At 42.0% G+C, this 18703-nt stretch overlaps 1 protein-coding gene and 2 long non-coding RNA genes across 4 annotated transcripts; 2 read left to right on the top strand and 1 right to left on the bottom strand.

The window, feature by feature from the left end:
* Window positions 1-8286: 8286 nt before the first annotated feature.
* LOC116665764 lies at window positions 8287-10957 on the top strand. Its single transcript, XR_004322429.1, has 3 exons — window positions 8287-8409; window positions 8513-8602; window positions 10835-10957. It is a non-coding gene; the product is annotated as an uncharacterized LOC116665764 (long non-coding RNA).
* Window positions 9667-18653, bottom strand: GINS3 (GINS complex subunit 3). 2 transcript variants are annotated; one of them, XM_014555088.2, is made up of 3 exons: window positions 18321-18653; window positions 12855-13088; window positions 9667-11316 (listed from the first exon to the last, which is right to left on the bottom strand). In XM_014555088.2, exons 1-3 carry the CDS (start codon window positions 18504-18506, stop codon window positions 11086-11088), a joined length of 651 nt encoding a protein of 216 aa, XP_014410574.2. In that variant the 5' UTR covers window positions 18507-18653; the 3' UTR covers window positions 9667-11085. The 2 variants fall into 2 exon arrangements, with proteins under 2 accessions (XP_014410574.2, XP_032342329.1); XM_032486438.1 differs by lacking the exon at window positions 18321-18653 and adding an exon at window positions 17015-17194.
* LOC116665765 lies at window positions 12237-12761 on the top strand. The gene is made up of 2 exons (XR_004322430.1): window positions 12237-12518; window positions 12626-12761. It is a non-coding gene; the product is annotated as an uncharacterized LOC116665765 (long non-coding RNA).
* Window positions 18654-18703: the final 50 nt, after the last annotated feature.

Here is an 18703-nt window from a genome sequence, read left to right as displayed (position 1 = left end):
TGCTTTTTGTGGACTTTCAAAATAATGCATCCATGAACCCATTCCCTTATATGATTCTCAACAAGGTCCCACTGCATAATGGGGACCAGCCCTAACACCCGTGTAATCGGAACTCTGGCAGCTCCCTGGGTGCAAAAAATAGGGGACTCAACGCCTATTTGGGTTCTATTTTTATTGAAACCCCATTAACTTGTTTCTCTCAGAGCAATTAAAGTGTCCAGGCCTGATGCTCTGCAGCGCTGTGGAGGAGGCGCTTTTTATGAGCCTTCTTTCCTGTTCTGTCCGCAGGCAGAGAACTGTCTTTTCAAAATGACCCCCGGGGGTTGACGACTCAGGCTTGTTCTCAGCCCCAAGGTAGGTTTTCTTAACAGATAATTTGGTAACATCTTCTGCAGGTGGCCTTGAGTTAACTGAGGTTGAAGATAACATAGTTTCCCTTCTACTTGTTTTTTGTCTTTGTTTTTGCCTGATTTTTGTAGCTCAAAATCAGTTTGAAGGCTTCCAATAAATGTTAATTCCTTCCACACCTTGTACAAGTCTAAGCAATGCCCCAGGGCACACGAAGGCTAAGTGTGAACTTTCACTCAGCAGAGCTGTAGAGATGCATTTTCTGTCTCTCCCTTGGCACCTCGAAATCAGCCAAACACACATGAGCTGGGCCCTGTCCTCATTCCATGTTGGGGTGGGTGCAACCTGCTGGCTGCATAGTACCCCTACTACAGGATTCTGCATTTGAACACTGGGGCACATTCTGGAACTGGACAGCTTGTAATTCAACCATTCAATAAATGGAACATCTACTGGGTACAAGCTTGGTGCTTTGTGTTCTGGGGATGCAGTAGGTCTGGGTGCAGCCGGAGAATTTGCATTTCTAACAAATTCACAGGTGGTGCTGATGCTGTTGGTCTGGGGACCATACTTGGAGAATCACTACTGTAGGATTTTGCTTAAAAGTCACTCACCCTGGAGGCCCTCCCTCCTCCCCCCCAGCCCCCACCCACACTGCCTTGGGATGGTGCTTCTGCCATGGGTTCTCAGTCAATTTGTATGGCCTCTTGCTTGTGATGGGCTGGCCCCTGCTTCCTTTCTCCCACTTCACCTCCTGTCACTCACACTCCTGCCACTCAGGCCTGCTTTCCCTTCCTCAGAACAGGCCGAGCCACAGACCTCACCTTTTCCTGCCCCAGGGCCTTGGCACTTGCTACCCTCACTTCTCTGGGCTCTTCACCTGGCTTACTTCACATCTTAACTCAGAGAGGCCATCTATGAACACACAATTTAAAGATGGTCCCTGGAGCTATAACCCTTCACATGCCCTTTAATTTACACCCTAGATCTTGTAATCAGATCTAATCCCCCTTGAGAATTTAAACGCCACCAGGGCAGAAAGGAGTGACCACTCCACTCCCCACTGTAGTCCCCATGCCCAGCACTAGCACAGAGTAGAGCATCACTGGAGAAGTGAAGGAATGGAGTTAGTTTCTGCTCTCAGCAAAATCCACATAGCGGCCAGAAAACTGGCCAGTCTTGCCCTGTGGGCTCTTCTTTCTGCAAACCTCCCTTCCATCAGCCACCCAGCACTTTATTTTGAGCAAGGGGATAGGGTGGGGATGGAGGGAGGCAGGGGAGTTTGGGGAACAGCCAGAGTTGCAGATTAGACACATATAATCAAATCCAGAGGGCTGCACTGTGTTCTGCCAATTGAGATACCAGATTAAGCAGGCCAGGGGCCCCTGGGGCAAAATAACTTTTCAAAAATAGCAACTTGTATCTCAGGAATGAGCGTGAATGGTCAATGACATGAGCAGTGTTTTGAAACAGAAAGGAGTCCTATTTATATTGCAGATAATTGTTACGTGACATCCGCATAGCTTGGGCCAATTTTCCCAAAGGAGATGCTCAGGAGTAATGGTGTGTTGATGCCTCTAGAAGCTGTGCTGCAAGGACCAAAGCTGAAGAGAAAGATGCCTGCTGGTGAGGTGGGAAGAGAGGTGCCCATGGATCCTGGCCTGGCTCCGCCGCTTCCTGGACAGTACAGTGGAGCAGCTGAGAGCTGCCTTCAGACTCAGCTGGATCTGGGTTGTGGCCCTGGCTCAGCACTTGTTGCTGTGTGACCTTGGACAGTTGCTTACCCTCACTGAGCCTGTCTCTTTCTTTGGAGAATGAGGGGAAACAGTAATTATTCTCTCAGGGTTGTTGTAAAGAGTAAATCAGATCACAAGATACTGCGTATAAAGCAGGCTTGGCAGTGCTTGGTACAGAGCAAGCACTCAATAAATAATAACTAGTATTCACTACAATACTTGAAAATTTTTAATTGTGGTTAAAAAAACCCATAAAATTTACCATTTTAACCACTTTTGGCATGGAGTTCGGTGGTGTTCTGTATATTCACATTGTTGTGCAACAGATCTCTAGAACTTTCTCATCTTGCAAGACTGAAACTCTACATCTTTGAACAACTGCCCACTACCCCGTCCCCTCTGCCCCAACAGCCACCATTCTACTGTTTCTAAGACTGATTGCTCTAGGGACCTCATGTAAGTGGAATCTTACAGTATTTGTCTTTTTGTGTCTGGCTTATTTCACTTGGCATGAAGTCCTCAAGGTTCATCCATGTTGTAGCATGTGTAGAATTTCCCTCTTTTTTAAGACTGGATAATATTCCATTGTACATATATTTTTTTCCTTCCTTCCTTCCTCTCTCTCTCCCCAATCCGAATGGGGGTGAGGTGATACTTCATTGTGGCTTTGATTTGCTTTCCCCTATTGATTAGTGATGTTGAACATCTTTTCATGTTTTTTGGCCATTTGTATGTCATCTTTGGAGAAATTGTCTACAGAGTCCTTTGCCCATTTTTCAAATGGGTTGTTGTTTGTTGTCAAGTTGTAGAGGTTCTCTGTATTTTCTGAATATTAGCCCCATATCAGATACCTGATTTGCAGGTATTTTCTCAAATCTGTAGTTTCCCTTTTCACTCTGCTCATTGTTTCCTTTAATGCACAGCAGTTTTTACGTTTGATGTAGGCCCTTTTGTCTTTTGTGTTTTTGTTGCCTGTGCTTTTGTGTTATATTCCAAGAAATCATTACCAGACCCACTGTGGTGAAGCTTTTTCCCTACTTTTTTTCCCTAGGCATTTTATAGTTTTAGGTCTTATGTTTAGGTTTTTAACCCATTTTGAGTTAATTTTTGTATATGGTGTTAAGTAAGGGTCCAGCTTCATTCTCCTGTAGTAATCTTTTATGTTGAAAAATTTCTCTTTCCTCTTTGTGCTTATGTTCTCTTCTATTAAAAAAAAAGTTAGGTTAAGAACTTTTCTATCCATCAAAAGCTACTGCAAAGAAAATTAAAAGACAAGCCAGGAACTGGGGAGATTTTTTACAACACAGATAACTAACAAAGGATTAGTATCCAGAACTCTCCTATAGCGCAGTAAGGAAGAGGCAAACGACCTCATAGAAAAATGGGCAAGACTCAAGAAAAGGAATTTCACCGAAGAGGAAGCATGAATGGCCAATGAACATACAATAAAACACTTAGCCTTGTTAGTGCTCAGGAAAATGCCAATCAGCATCACTCGGAGGCACCATTTTATACCCATTTACTAGGCAAAAATTAAGAACTCTAATAATGAGGACTCATACACAGCAGATGGGAGAGTAAGCTGGTACATCTGGGCACAGACTTGTGAAGTTGAGCACTCACAGGCCCTACGAGCCAGCAATTTAACTGTTAGATGAAATTCACCCCAGAGAAACTCTTAAGTAAATGATGCAGATGTGAGTACCAGTGTGCACAGTGACAATGTTTGTAATAGAAAAAAGGACTGGAAGCGAACCAAATGTCCAGTGGTAAGAGAATGCTTACAGAAACAGTGGCGTGTTCCCAGAATAGAGTATCATTCAGCAGTAAAAATGAACTGCAAAAACATGGTTGAAAGTTAAAACACAAAACTGAGTGAAAGGAGCGTGGGTGCAGCAGGGTATTATTTTTACAGAGTCCAAAACCAAATCAAAATGACATATCCATTAGCTGTATAAAACAAAGGGGCAATCAACGTAAAACCCAGGGTAGTGGTTACTCAGGGGGTGGAGAGCAGCAGGGAAACTGCAGAAGGAACACAGAACTGATTATGTTCCAGACGTTATGTTCTTTTATGTTCAGACGCTCCTGAGTGTTCTTGTTCTTATAACACTTTATCACCTAAAGATATGTTACACGAATTCTTCTACATGTATTAAATGTAACATGATAAAGTTACTTTACCAGCCTCTAAAACAGTTAATCCTTTCGGGCTCCTTCAGCCCTAAGCTATCCGGTAGCAGAACCAATTTAGGGAGATTTGATAAGAAACTCTCCAACATTCCACCATCTGTTTATTTTGGGGAGAATTTGGAAGGAGCAGGTGTGGCATTGCCTTTAAGGCCTCCAAAACAAATTCTGGGCACAAAACCCAGAGTGGAGGCTGGAGGTTGGTGAGAAGAGGCCCAAAGAAAGATCCCATGGAGAGGAGGGAGCCCGAGGGGTGAACAGTGGCTGACCCAGCTCCCATGCACCCTCTAACTGCGAAACCCATTTGGCCTGCACTTTCCTGCACTCTGGCCCAAGTCACACAGGGAATGAGTGGGCCATCAGGCAGACATCTACCATCTGTCACATTTCTAGACGGGAACAGCGTGGAATCACTGAACAAAGGCGCCCCACAGAGAATACTCCTGAAACGTCACCTCTACATTAGTTCTGTCTTTTGCTTCCAAGGGTTAAAGACCATCTCAGGGCCTAGAGACATAACCTCTTTCCTGAGAGATTTTGCCACGTGGGTCCCCAAGGGACCTTGCCACATTACGTGGACAACATCAAAGGAGGTGGATGTGCTTGCACTGTTCTCCTGACAGATAACACATGCGGTAAGCCAAGACCCTATCCTATAGTTTCTTTTATTTGCAGTGCAGAAAAGCCCTTTAAATCACAGTGATCTGTGGCTGTAACAATCTTTCAAAATGGAGAAAGTTTTTTCAGTTTTTATTGATTTCTTTAAAAAATGCCTTAAAAATTGGACAGCTTGATTTTCACTGCTGGCTACACACAAACATGATGTATCGTGTTATGTGGTGAGCTCTCCCTAAAAATCTTTGAAATGATCTAGACATTTAGCCAGTAGAATCCTCTGAAATGTTGATCAAGGGCTGACCTGGCTCAAAACCTGAGAAAATACTTTCTGGACTCTCAGTGACTTGAAGAGGAGCACGTTATTTAATTAAAAAAAATTTTTTGAAGGGGAGGAGGTAATTAGGTATATATATATTTAATGGAGGGCAGGGGATTGAACCCAGGACTGTGTGCATGCTGGCATGCACTCTATCACTGAGCTATACCCTCCCTTGCACATTACTTAATTTTTATCTGGAATCGTGGATGAGGAAATGCGTGACCGTGAAATGCTAAATTAGAAAATAACAGTGTCTTTTGCAAAGTTTTTTTTTAAATGTTTTGCTCTTGAACCTAAGAGATAGCCAAGTGCCAAGCTCTCTTGTTCCCATTAGGATAAAGCCACTCCCTAGGAACAACCATTGCCATCTCTCCCAGATTTTATTACTGGTTTCTGTCTCCAGTCTTTTCTCCAAACATCAGAATGCCTCCTCACTACACTTTCCCTTCAACAAATCACACCATCTTCCTCTCACCTGTCTCTTGTGTTGCACCTAAATCTATACCTTATTAGCTACTCATTTGCTTTCCTGCATCCAAAGAAACTGTCTTCAGGGAAGAATCTTAGCTGCCATGCAAAAGAGCCATGCAAATCATCTGAGAATCAAAGAAACCCCTCTCAAGGGTGATACAGGAATAGAGAATGTCAGAAAGATCTAAACCTCTGGGTTTTTTTGTTTTTTTTTTTCAATTGGCTATGGGTGGGAGATGTTTGCAAGGATTAGCTGTTTCTGTGTGCTCCCTTTACCGATTCTGAAACAGCAGCAGTTCTCAGGCACTATTTTCAGAGCTGTGCTGACACTTGTTAATAATGTTGGTGTCTAAAAGCCCTGCTCATTTTAAACTCATTTAGACACACAGAAAATTAGCTAGTATATGCCAGAAGGAAAACGGGAGAAAATCAAGTTCTTCTGACAGAGAGAAAGCTAAAAGTTTTAAGAAAAAAATGAAAGAGGCTTTTTCACATCAGATGCAGGTACTGGGGGGAAAGGGAACATTTCAGGTGAATTGTAAATCTCCCTTTCCAATGAGCTTCCCAGAAGCTTGGTCTTGTGCGAGCCCCAGTCGGCTCCTAGCTGGCCCCAGTTCTGCACCCCAACAAGATGGATCCTTTCCAATAAGCCTGATTTCTGAAATTAATATAGGAAAGAGTCTCATGCTGTTTTGCTTTCAAAAATTTTTGCCCCCTAAACGCAATGGAGAACTTTGGATTTAATTCTGCGACAGAAAAAGGACATTAGCGGAAAATCTGGTGAAATCTGACTAAAGCCTGGGGCTTAGTTAATAGTACTTGATAAACATACCATAATTATGTAAGGCATCAGGGAAAGCTGGGTGAAGGATATAGGGGAACTCGCTGTACTGTCTTTACAACTGTTCCATACATCTCAAGTTATTTCCGAATAAAAAAGTTTAATGAAATGATGCCATGTTAGTTGACTTGACCCTGATTTCTGACAGATAGGAGACCTCCGGCTTCCGGGAGTGGCCTCATTTGTACCTTCCTTTAGACCACAGTGCAGGCAACAGGAAGGCATGCCCAGGAGGGAGAATGCCTGTCTTGTGTCCTAGGGGAAGACTGCTTGGCAAGAAGCTGTGTCTGGCTGTGTCTGGTTGCACCATGTCTCCTTTGATTAGTGAGGCAGACATGCAGAAGCCTGGAAAAATCAACAAAATGAGCTCAAACAAAAGCAGGCTGGTCCTGTCACCTGTGTTAATCATTTGATCTCATAAGAAGGTAGCTATATATTTTCTCAAACTTGCCCTTGGTTTGCTATACATTTTACTTACTACTCATTAATAATGGGAGACATTGCTCATTCAAAATGGCACTACCAAGAGTTAGCAACAGAATTCCAAATTTTAGACACTTTTGTTTAGGTTCATGGCATTTAACTGTCTTTTAAAAATTATTTCTATGTGAATCAATATTGAAATTTTCAGTTTACCTATACTAGATAAGGATTATTGAAATTAAGCTTCTTTTATCACTGAAGTATAGTTGATTTACAATATTGTGTTACTTTCAGGTCTACAGCAAAATGATTCAGTTATACATACATATATAATTTTTTCAGATTATTTTCCATTATAGGTTATTACAAGATACTGAATATAGGTCTGTGCTATACAGTAAATCCTTGATGCTTATCTCTTTTATGTATAGTAGTTTCTATCTGTTAATCCTAAACTCCTAATTTCTCCCCCACCCGCCTTTCCCTTTTGGTTAACCATAAATTTGTTTTCTGTCTGTGAGTCTCTTTCTGTTCTGTATATAGACTCAGTTGTATTATTTTTTTAGATTCCACATGTAAGTGATATCATATATTTGCCTCTGTTGACTTACTTCACTTAGTATGATGTCCTCTAGGTCTCTTCAAGTTAACTGCAAATGGTAATATTTCATTTTTTTTATGGTTGAGTAATATTCAATCACTCACACTCACACACACACACCCCACATCTTCTTAAACCAATTATCTGTTGATAGGCACTTGGATTGTTTCCATGTCTTGGCTATTGTAAATAGTGCTGCTATGAACACGGGTGCAAGTATCTTTCTGAATCAGAGTTTTCATCTTCTGCAGATATATGCCCAGGAGTGGGATTGCTGGATCATATGGTAGCTCTATTTTTAGTTTTTTAAGGAACCTCCAAACTATTTTCCATAGTGGCTGCACCAGTTTACATTCCCACAAGCAGTGTAGGAGGGTTCCCTTTTCTTGGCATAATTCTTATAGTTTAAGCATCTCTCCTACATCTTGTGCAACAAGTTACTTCAAGAATAGATTTTTCTCTAGAACACAAAGATACCTGCTTTCAGAAACACACCTATGGCCTCTGCAGTTATTTTCTTTTGCCAAGATCAGTGTAAAATATTATATTTTCACTTAAACACAATTGTTCCAAGTATGATGAAGAGATGTCCTGGAATTTCTTGAAGGATGGTGGAACAGAAGAGAACAGAAGGACTCAGAGCAGGACTTATGAACTTGAGTTGCTCAATATTTCTGCATTCCAATTTCACTACTTCAGACACAGTATTCCAGAAACTTCCCAGGTCTAATGGTGCTGACATTAACAAGCTCTGTAAAATGCTCAGAAATCTCTAAGGCAGAGGTAACTTTTTTTTTTTAAATAAGGGACAAATTACCTCCGCTACAGAAGAAGGAAGAAAACTCAACACCAAATCACTGGGGTAAGGATGGACTTTTTAACAAAAGCTGCTATGGCAGAGTCTTTTTCTGTGAAGGGAGGGTTTTGAGCAGAAAATTAATAAGGTCTGATTTATTTTTTAACAGACCACTCTGGCCGCTATGGTGAGAAGAATCTGAAAGCAGGGGAGGGTGCATGAATGCAAGGAGGCACAACCATCCAGGACAAGAGCAGAGGTAGGGGAAGAGGTGGTCAGGTTCTGCCAATAAATTTGAAGGTTGACCCAAGAGATACAGAGAGTCAGAGAAGGACGGCCAAGGAGGACTCCTATGTTTTCCTCCTGAGCAGAAGGGAAGGATGGAGTGGTCGAAAACAAAGAGATGAGAAAGATGACTGAAGACTGAGTAAGATAAGGACCTCAGTTTTAGTCGAGGGTGGGGGCAGGTGACAGGGTGGAATGTCAAGCAGGTAGTTGGGCTACAGGTCTGCAGCTGAAGGGAGGTCTCGGGTGGAGGTGGAATTGGGGCGTCATCAGTGTAGAGCTGGTGGTATTCAAAGCCTGACAATGGAGGGAGTCAGAATGGCCAGAAGAGATCCAAGGACTGAGTCTGGAGCCATCCAAAACTCAGGGGTCAGGAGAGCAGGAGGAACAGACCTGAGAGACCAAGCTTGGCCTCTGTTCCCTCATTGGCCCAGCCTGTACCCCAGGGGAAAACCTGAGGATAGTGAGGTCTTTTCTATATCATTATGGCCAGAGTTACCTGGGAACAGAGACTTTGAGGGGAAAGAGCACACACTTCCCCTTAATTTTAAGAATGATTTGGTATTTGAGCCAGTTTATTGAGTTGTTTTGAAAAATTCAGCTCTTTGAAGGGACCAAATTGTAATCCAAGAATGATTTGGGGGATGGTTGCAGGGGGAGACGGGTAGACACTGACAGGCTCGATGTTCAGTTTGTCATTGGAAAGGGGTTAATTTGTTCAAGATTTAAAATGGAATAAATTCTGCAGGTGTGGACCCACATATTCTTGACATGTGGCCCCTGAACAAAAAAAATTTTAATAAGAAAAAAAATGGCAGTATGCCTTAGGATTGACTTTAAAAACAAAGCCATCTGTGAATCTAAAAATTAAACAACATGCGTTTCTCACGGATTATGAATTGTCTCTGGGGGATCAGGCTGTATGCAAATGCTGTGGCAGCAACGGAAGTTCCTCTGCTCTGGGACACAGCCCGTCCCTGTGGAGAACGTACCCCATCTTTATGAGTATTGTGCAAACAAAAGAGCAATTGCTAAAACATGGGTTTATTTGGGCATTATTATCAAATATGATCAAAGACAAAATTCCCTGAGAGCTCTGCCTGATCATCTGTGGTATTCAACATACAGCAATGGTACATGTACAAGGTGTATTTGTGTGCAAAATAGGTCATTTATTTAGCACCCAAATCAAATTATAAAAACATCAATTCCATCTTAAAACAGGCACTTAAAAAACATCGCTGACGTTCTAAGTTTGCATCAAGACATCTGCACAATCTGGAGACCCAAATCCCGCTGCAGTTTCCAACGACAAAGGCAATTTTCACAAGTTGTGGGAAGCTGCAAGGGGAGCAATGGTGTGGAGACGACTGCCCTTCCAAAGGTCCAGTGGGTCCCAGGAATGCTGTTTCCTCCCCTGCCTGAGGTTCCCTCCTTGATCTCCAGGGGAAGTTTTGTGGTTGCTTAAACAGATTCTCAGTAACTGGTCAGGAATCTTCTATGTAATAATATTGCAAAATTTACAGAGGAGAAAAAAAACATGACCGAGGTCTCCTGCCCACTCACATCTGCCACATTAAGCTTCTCAAACTGGTCTCTTCATAACCAGCATCCCTGAAGTCCTGATTTCGATGCAATAAGGGGTGATTAACACCCTTTAATAACTACTTTGCAATTCCAAACGACTCCCTGACAGCTATTCTAGGGGGGGAATGGAATAACTGTGCGGGTGCTCAAGAGAGATCGCAGTGGCAAAAACCAGCTCAGTTTAACCATTTCCTTTCTAGGCTGACTGTACAGTTCTGTGAAGTCCAATTCATATAGCCCTCATTACAGAAGATGAAAGCAATGTCCTCTCTTTAGCAAAAGCCATGCTACTCATCACCTTTCCCTGTTCCTTCCTTATTCTTGGAGACTCTTTATGGAAATTGGGGTGACTCCCATAAGAAGGAAGTTATTTATACGTAGGGCCAGCATTCTGGGGGTACTGTCCTTTGTGCAGTGACAAGGAAGATGAAGCAATGAAGCTCAAGAGAACATTCTGGGAACAGGTTAGGGAGGCTCATTTGTACACGTCCTTTGCAGCTAGTGAAACTGGACAGCTAAGGCTGCCCAACCTCCCAGGCATGAGGAATCCCAGTTCCAACTCTATTGCCATGTATGTATTAATGATCCTTATTTATGAAGGATTTTGGTTTCTCCTCAGCTGTGGGTTCCTGGGTGAAGCAGACCTGGGCTGCGGGTCAGCAGATGGGACAGTCCTGGAAGACTTAGAGGGCCAGGAACATCCTCCAGCACGTCCTTTCCCCACCAGGTGGTACCACTCCCGAGACTGCTGCAGGAAATAAGCCACGAGATGGGACACGATGCTGGCCCTTTTTCAAGGTCAACTAGGTTCCCTTCAAGGACACACAGAGGGATAAGTCTACAAGAGGCAATTCTGTGTTCTTCCAGCCTTCAGTCTTCCATGTCAGTGAATTTTCTCTTCTTGTAGTTCTGAACGAGGTTGGAAGCTGTGATCTGAGACGCCTGCCCCTTCTCCCAACATTGAAAGTCATTCAGTCCTTTCTGCCCTGTTTGAAACAAGCCCCTCTCCATCTCATCCAGCCTGGCTACCAGTGCCGAAGTGTCTTCGTTGTAAGCATTCTGGGAGGAGTCCATGATGCGGCGGAAACGCCCAATAAATGTCTGAAGAAGAAGCGAGAGAGAAATCGGATACATTTTTACCCCCAAATGTTTACATGGCGTAAGAGGCAAGAATCTGGTGTAGGACTTAGTCAGAAAGAGGTCTGAGTCTCCTCTACCACTCAGGGAAGTTATTTCATGTGGCCAAGCCTTGATTTCCTTGTCTATGAAATGGACTGTTATGAAAATCCAATAAAGTGACACATGAGGAGCACTTAGCAAATGGCTGGCAAGAGTAAGCTTCTCAAAAAGCATTCTCCATCACTGTCATCAGTAACAAATGCCATAATAATGTACTATGGTCACATATAGACAGGTTTCAACCAGAAAAGACTCCTGATTTAACCGAATGCCACTTCTCTTTGTTTCCAGTCTGAGAGCAGGAGGGAGACACACAGTCTAGGGAAGTCATTTTACCATAAGGCTCTGAGCCCGTCACAAGCCCCTGAGCCCGTCACAAGCCCCTGCTACAGTTCCTTCAACTGTCTCACGGTGATGTCATCTTATATATAAACAGCCCTAATCTACAACATTTTAAAGCAGTGATGGAGTAAGAGAACATATAACTCACTAAAAAAGGGCAGTATTCCAACTCAGGAACGTGTCCTAGTAACATTACAAGACAAATGGATTTTCCTTATTTTTAGCTTTCTGCTCAAAAGAGATGCAGAATCTTGAACTGTCTGTAGTCTATGTATTGACTTCTTTGTCTGAATGGATAGCAACCAAGTTTTTCTTTACTATCTACGTTAAAAACAGCACTAGTACATGTCAGGCCAGACAATCCCTGAGGTTGATGGAGGGTGTTTGCACGGTCCAGGGAGCAAATGTGTCTTGAGCCAACAGTTCTTGTAAAGCGAGAAACAAGGAAGTAAAACAGGAGCTAGAAAGGATGGTTTCTTCTAATATTAACAGAATGAAAAATAACTACGGAAAGTTAAAATAAGATTTTACCGTAAAGGACAGAGATATGTGCATAACATTGTTTTCTCCATGGAAAACAATGGTCATAGTTACCATTTATTAAATGGCACAACATAATCTCACTACAGCGCTATAATTTTGACACTATTATTATGTCCATTTTACAGGTGAATAGCTGATGCCTAGGGAGGTCAAGGAGCTTGACTGAGTCACACGGCCAGGACACAGCTGGGCCAGGTCTGGACCCCAGAACAAGGGAAAGGAACAAGTAATCAGATAATGTACGTATCTCCAACAGGAGTCCTCAGACCAGTGCTGGGGCTGGGCTGGGACTTGTATGTAAGTGCCTGTCATCTGTAATCAACTATCACCCCTTTCTTATTTCCAGGACTTCCTGTTGGTCCCGACTCTTAGCAGCAAATTGAAGAGCGGCAGACAAGTCATATTTAAGTGTATACATAATCAGCAAACACAGCCTAATTGCAGGCTGACCTGTAATAATAATAAACTGACTGTAGAAATCACACCCTCCCACTGGGTAAGAGTGATGTCTGGCGGCTGCACAGCCGGCTCCTGAGATGTGGGCAGTGCCATAGGTTTTCACATCGAGTACTTGCCTGCAGGAGAGACTGGGAGATGTCTGCATTCTCTGGGCTGTCAAAATGCAAGAGTTGGGAGCCAAACCCGTAGAAATGTGGCCCCATTTTGTGGAGGTCCACCACGTTAGCATCTGCACTGAACACAGTCCTCCAACCCTCTTGGTAGATCTTGGGAAGTTCCACAGAAAGGATCCGCCGCTTGTTGTCAAAAAGTCCTTTTGCCAGCCACAAGGGGAGTTCAAGCTTTGAGCCCTGTGTCAGACAGGATTGTAGATTTTTAAAACAAGTAACATAGTCAATGTGTGTGACAAAAAGGAAATGCACATGGCCTGAGAGGATATCAATGTTGCTCGTTCTCTTTAGGGGAGTGGCTGTCAAACACAGAAGATGTAGTTGTGACTTGAAGAAGTGAACTGAATGGGCTGAAGTTTTGTGTCATGATGGAATGAAAAGAGAAAATGGGTTTATACATCAAAATCAGTCAGGAACAAAACTGTGGCTTTTATAAAGGGGAAGTTTTCTAACTAGCATAAATAAAAACTTTGCAGATACTTCAGAGTTATAGTAACTATTTCTACTTTCTTTGGATATGCAACATCTATTCCGCCTGTGTACTGACTGGGTGCCTACTATGTGCTAAGCACCCCTCTGGGTGCTGTGAGATATAAAGAAAAACAGGAGCAGCCTCCCCATCCCACTTTGCAGCTTTAAGGATGACAGAACAGATAGACGTCTCTCTTTATTTTTTAAAGCCTTAACAAAACTGGAAAATAAGACGAGTTGGTCACGATAGACCAGAAATCAAGAGAGTTTTATTTTTTTTAAACTAGGTTGAAGGAGGCAACAAAGGCATAAGACTCACAGGGGAGAACTGCTGTCAAGGCAGGAGTGGCCTTGAGGAGGTTGTGAGCAGAGCTTTTGGTCATCCTCACAGAACTGCGGAGGAAAACACTGAGTTCCCAGTTGCCAAGGCAGTCAGGACATGAGGGGCCAGGATCCAAGAAAGAGGATTAATTAAGTCAAATTTAACAGGTTTACCAGATTTGACATAGATGAAGTGAGGCTCATGAATTGGAAAAAGGTCAGTAGACAATATCTAGACTAAAGCATGGAAAGAAAATGCAAAAAGAGCCCAAGAGACATATGGAATATGGTTTTTAAAAAGTCTAACATGCTAACATGAATGTAATTTGAATCCTGGAAGGGAAAGAGTGATAGATTGAGGCAAAAGAAGTATCCGGAGATAATGGCCATGAAATTTCCAAAGTTAAAAAAGGATATGAAATTACAGATTCAAGGAACATCATGAACACCAAGAAGGATAAATATTAATAAGGCCACAACTAGGCACACCTTACTTAGATTGCTGAAAAACAAAGACACAGAGAAAAGCAGCTGTTGGTGGAGGTGAGGAACATACTGCCTTTAAAGAAAAAACAACTAAAAGCTAAAGCCGATTTTCAACAGAAACCATGGAAACCACGAAACAATGGAAATGGAATGACATCTTTTACAAGGTACTGACAGAAAACAACTGCTTATCTAAAATTCCATACCCAGTAAAAATATCCTTTAAAAGCAAAGGTGAAATAAAGGCATTTCTAGACAGAAAGTGTGCACTGAAGAGTTAACGTAGCAGGCCTGAGACTGCCTCATGAGAAAGGCCTGCTTGCAGGGATGGCCCCTAGTTGGTATCTGGGAACTTGAATTTCAGGACAGTTCCCACATTCCCAGAGCTGATAAGAGCAACTCACTGTGCCTACACTGTTCGTACAGACAATGTGGTTCATGCTGAGCCTCTGCTTTCCTTCTGGAACTCTCTGTGCTATGCAGACAGTGCCTGTGGACACGGCCCCAGTAAGACCTCGGTTACCAAGTCTCTAATGAGCTTCTCTGGTAGAAACTATTTCACACATGTTGTCACAGTTCGTTAGTGGAATTAAGTGTGTCCTGTGTGACTCCACTGGGACAGGACTCTTGGAACCTTGTGCCTGGTTTCCTGCAAACTTCATCTCATATACCCTTTCCCTTTGCTATTTTGCTCTGTATCCTTTCACTGTGTTAAAGTTTAAACATAAGTATGACTAGATGATGAGTCCTATAGTCCTCTTAGTAAATCATCAAACCTGGGGTTGGTGTTTGGGAGCCCTTGTTCAGACAGAAATGGAAACTATCACCAGAAGACCAGAGGAAAGAAATCCAGAAGAGAGAATGAAAATGACCCTAGAAAGAAACACGGAAATGCAGGAAGAAAAAAAAAAAAGTAATGGAAAGACTGAATAGTGGGTAAATATAAAAACAACAGTAAGAATAAATAATAATGACAGTAATGTTTTACAGGACTTAAAACAAGTCAAATTAGAATACATAACAACAATAACATAAAAGAAAGGAGGGGAAAATGGAGTTAAAATGTTCTAAGATTCTAGCATCAACTGTGAAGTGGTGGAAGTAGCAATACATATAGTATTCTTGTTAGTCAAAAATGATTGTGTAATATTTAAGGTAGCCACTAAGATAAAAGAAGAATAAATAATAAAAAAGAAAACTTTGATTAATCCACTAGAAGCCTAAAAAGGAACGTCAAACAGAACACAAAGAAAATAGTAGCAAGGTAAAAATAAACACAAATAAATCAATAATTAAAATAAGCATAAACAGATTATATACACCAATTTAAAAATTGGTATTGCAGATTGAACCCAGGACCCTGTTCATGCTAAGCATACACTCTATCACTGAGCTCTACCCACCCGCCCCCAAACTGAATAAAAACAAAATCCAACTATATGCTGCTTAAAAGAGTCATATCTTAAATCTAAAGACACAGAAAGGTTGAAAATAGAAGAATGGAAAAAATGTCATGCAAACAGTAATGAAAAGGAAGAAGCATTACTAGGGATTAAGAGGGACATTTCACAATAATAAAAGGGTCATTAAAGCCACAAGAAAAATATAAATATCTGTCTAAATTGACAGAAGTAAAAAGGAGAAAACGACAAGTCTATGATCATAGCAGGAGACTTTAACATATCTCTTTAGATAAATGAGAAGTAGCAAACAAAAAAGTAAGAATATAGATCTCAACAAAACAAATAACAAACTTGACCTACTTTACAGATATAGATTATGTGTTGCACACCATGACTTCACAATACACATCTTTTCAAGTACATATAAAATGGTTAAACTGATCTTATGCTGGGGCTTAAAATAAGTGTTAACCTTCAAAAAACTGAAATCATTCAAACTATGTTCTCCAGCCACTGTGGAATTAAGCCAGAAATCAAAACCAAAAAAAAAAAAAAAAATGTAAATAGCAAAATCCCAAAATGTCTGGACCTAAGTACCAGTCTTCTAAATAATCCATAAGCCAAAGAAAAAACTCACAATGGAAATTAGAAAATGTAATTAAAACTTCTGAAATGTAGTTAAAGCTGTGCTTAGAGGAAATGCGCAGCTAAAAATGCATAAAGGAAAGTTGAAAAAATTCAGTGACCTTTGTATCCTTCTCAAAATGTGAGTGGGTGGGAGAGAAAAAAGAAAATTAAATCTAAGGAAAGTATAAGGAAATAACTAATTAAGAACTTAATGACCTAAAAATAAAAGTACAAATGAGAAGGCTGACAGAGCCACTACCTAGTTCTTTTAAAATACGAATACAATCAACAAACTCCTAGTAAGACTAATTAAGAAAGAGCAAAAAAAGAGATCATAATTTCTTGATATCAAGAATAAAAATCAGGACACAGCTATAATCCTACAGACATTTAAAAGATATTAAAGGATATTTTGAACATTATTCTACTATATGTGAAATTTTAGATGAAATAGTCAAACTCCTGGGGGAAAAACCAATGTACAAGAATAACACAAAAACAGAAAATCTGAATAGTCCTGTATCTATGAATGAAATAAAATATGTCATTAAAAACCCTCCTACACAAATCTTCCATGAAGAAGAATTCCAAATAATTTACGTAGACACTGTCCTCAAAGAAGCGGAGCATAACACCCGGCTCCTTAAGTATGGCTGCGCATGACTTCCTTCTGGAGAAACAGTATGTAAAAGTGGGAAAAAAAAGAGTAACTTTATACTGAAGAATTCTGACAAACCCCACCTCAGCCAAATGATCAAGGTTCATATCCACATGACCAGTCATATTGATCGTACGTACCCTTGATATGATGTGGTTAAAACGGCACTGTACGGCTACGATCTTCCTCCTCAAAATGCGGTCTAATCTCGAGAAAACCATCAGACAAATCCCAAACGAGGAACCCTCTCTACAAATACCTTGCCAGCACGCCACACAATTCATGGTCATTAAAAACAAGTAAAGGCCGATAAACTCAAAGCCAAGAGCAGCCTTAGGACACGTGATTACTAAATGCACTGTGGTATCCTGAATGGGATCTTGGAACAGAAAAAAGTCATTAGGTGAAAATGGAGAAAATATGAATAAAATAGCAACAGCGCATCTCTGTTTACGAGGGTGTAAGAGAACGAAATCCTTAACTACCATAATGGAAAGTCAATATATAATGTCTAAATTTTTAAAAAAATCAAGATAAATATGCAGGTGTTTCTTGAAGAAACGATGAAAAAAGCAGACAGACCCTGTGGAGACGTAAAGGGTCATGAGGGCAAGCGCGGCATAACCTATTTTTTGTTATCTTTTGGTACCATTTGACTTTTTAAACTTTGCATATGTCTTATTTTGATAAAAATTAACTCAAAACAGACTAAATAAAAACACCCTTCTAAACAAAACTTAGGTTAATCAGGAAATCAAAAATAACCATTATGAGCCATGTTCCTGGGACAAACTCGAATTTGAAGTCACGCAGTCTTAATTTCTAATCTCAACTCACCACTTACAGTTACACTCTGGCCAAGTTACCCACAATTTCCTTATATGTAACAACACCTAACTATAGGGTTGTTGAAGGATTAAAGGGGTAATAGATGGAAAAGTCTACTCCCTCCATCACATCCATGCCTGCACTAAGTCCCTCAGTAAGTGGTTGCTGATACCATCATTATGCAGAAATGAATCTAGCAATTTGCGGTTCCCAGACATTATCTGCTCCTACAGAACCCAAACCTGTTGTTTTGTTATAAGGCAAAAATGATCAGGATCCTGGCCCTTAAGTATTCAGTAGATGCCAATCCTTAAGCATCAACACACATGAAGGTTAAAAGACACGGCTGAATTCGGATAGTTTCAAAAATGAAATCAGTGTCGGAGAGAGCCTGACGACCCATTATAAATTTAGTTTCCATACAGGAGGTAAAGGCCAGGTGGAGCGGGAGACCACTTTTGCGCGCGGGGGCCTGCGGCCAGAACTCAGCGCACAGCCCGGCCCCCCTCTAAACCTACAGATCCCATAGGGCAGCGCGCCAGCGACGGCCGCCCCTAGGCCGCGAGGCCTACCGGGAGTTGTAGTCTTCCCGGGCCGGAATCCGCTCCGAAGGCTTACCTGAGGGATTGCGTTGTCTGTCTCGGACCCTCCGCTCCGATCCAGGAAGAAGGCTCCGAGGCGCGGCATGGGGATCTCTGTGCGCACCGGGAGCTTCTCGTGGGACATGAGGATGTCGTCCAAGGAAAGAAAGTTCTCCTCAGGCCCCAGCGCACCTGACTCCACGCGGAAATAAGCCTCGGACATGGCGGCGGCTTGAGCTTCTCCGCTTACACTCTCGTGATTCGGGAGACCTCGGGGAGTCAAGGATGTAAAAGGAGGAGGCGGCGGCTGAGGCTGGTAAAGATTGTGAGGGTTGAGGAGGTCGCTGCGGCCGCCCAGCTGTATTCAAACTCTTCCCGCGCCCGGGGACGGGCCAGACAGAAGCAATCGGTCCAGGCGGG

The sequence above is a fragment of the Camelus ferus genome, chromosome 9 (assembly GCF_009834535.1).
Source record: "Camelus ferus isolate YT-003-E chromosome 9, BCGSAC_Cfer_1.0, whole genome shotgun sequence".
Taxonomy (NCBI): domain Eukaryota; kingdom Metazoa; phylum Chordata; class Mammalia; order Artiodactyla; family Camelidae; genus Camelus; species Camelus ferus.
The sequence above is the reverse complement of the archived record's forward strand: the minus strand, read 5'-3'. Positions and strand labels throughout refer to the sequence as shown.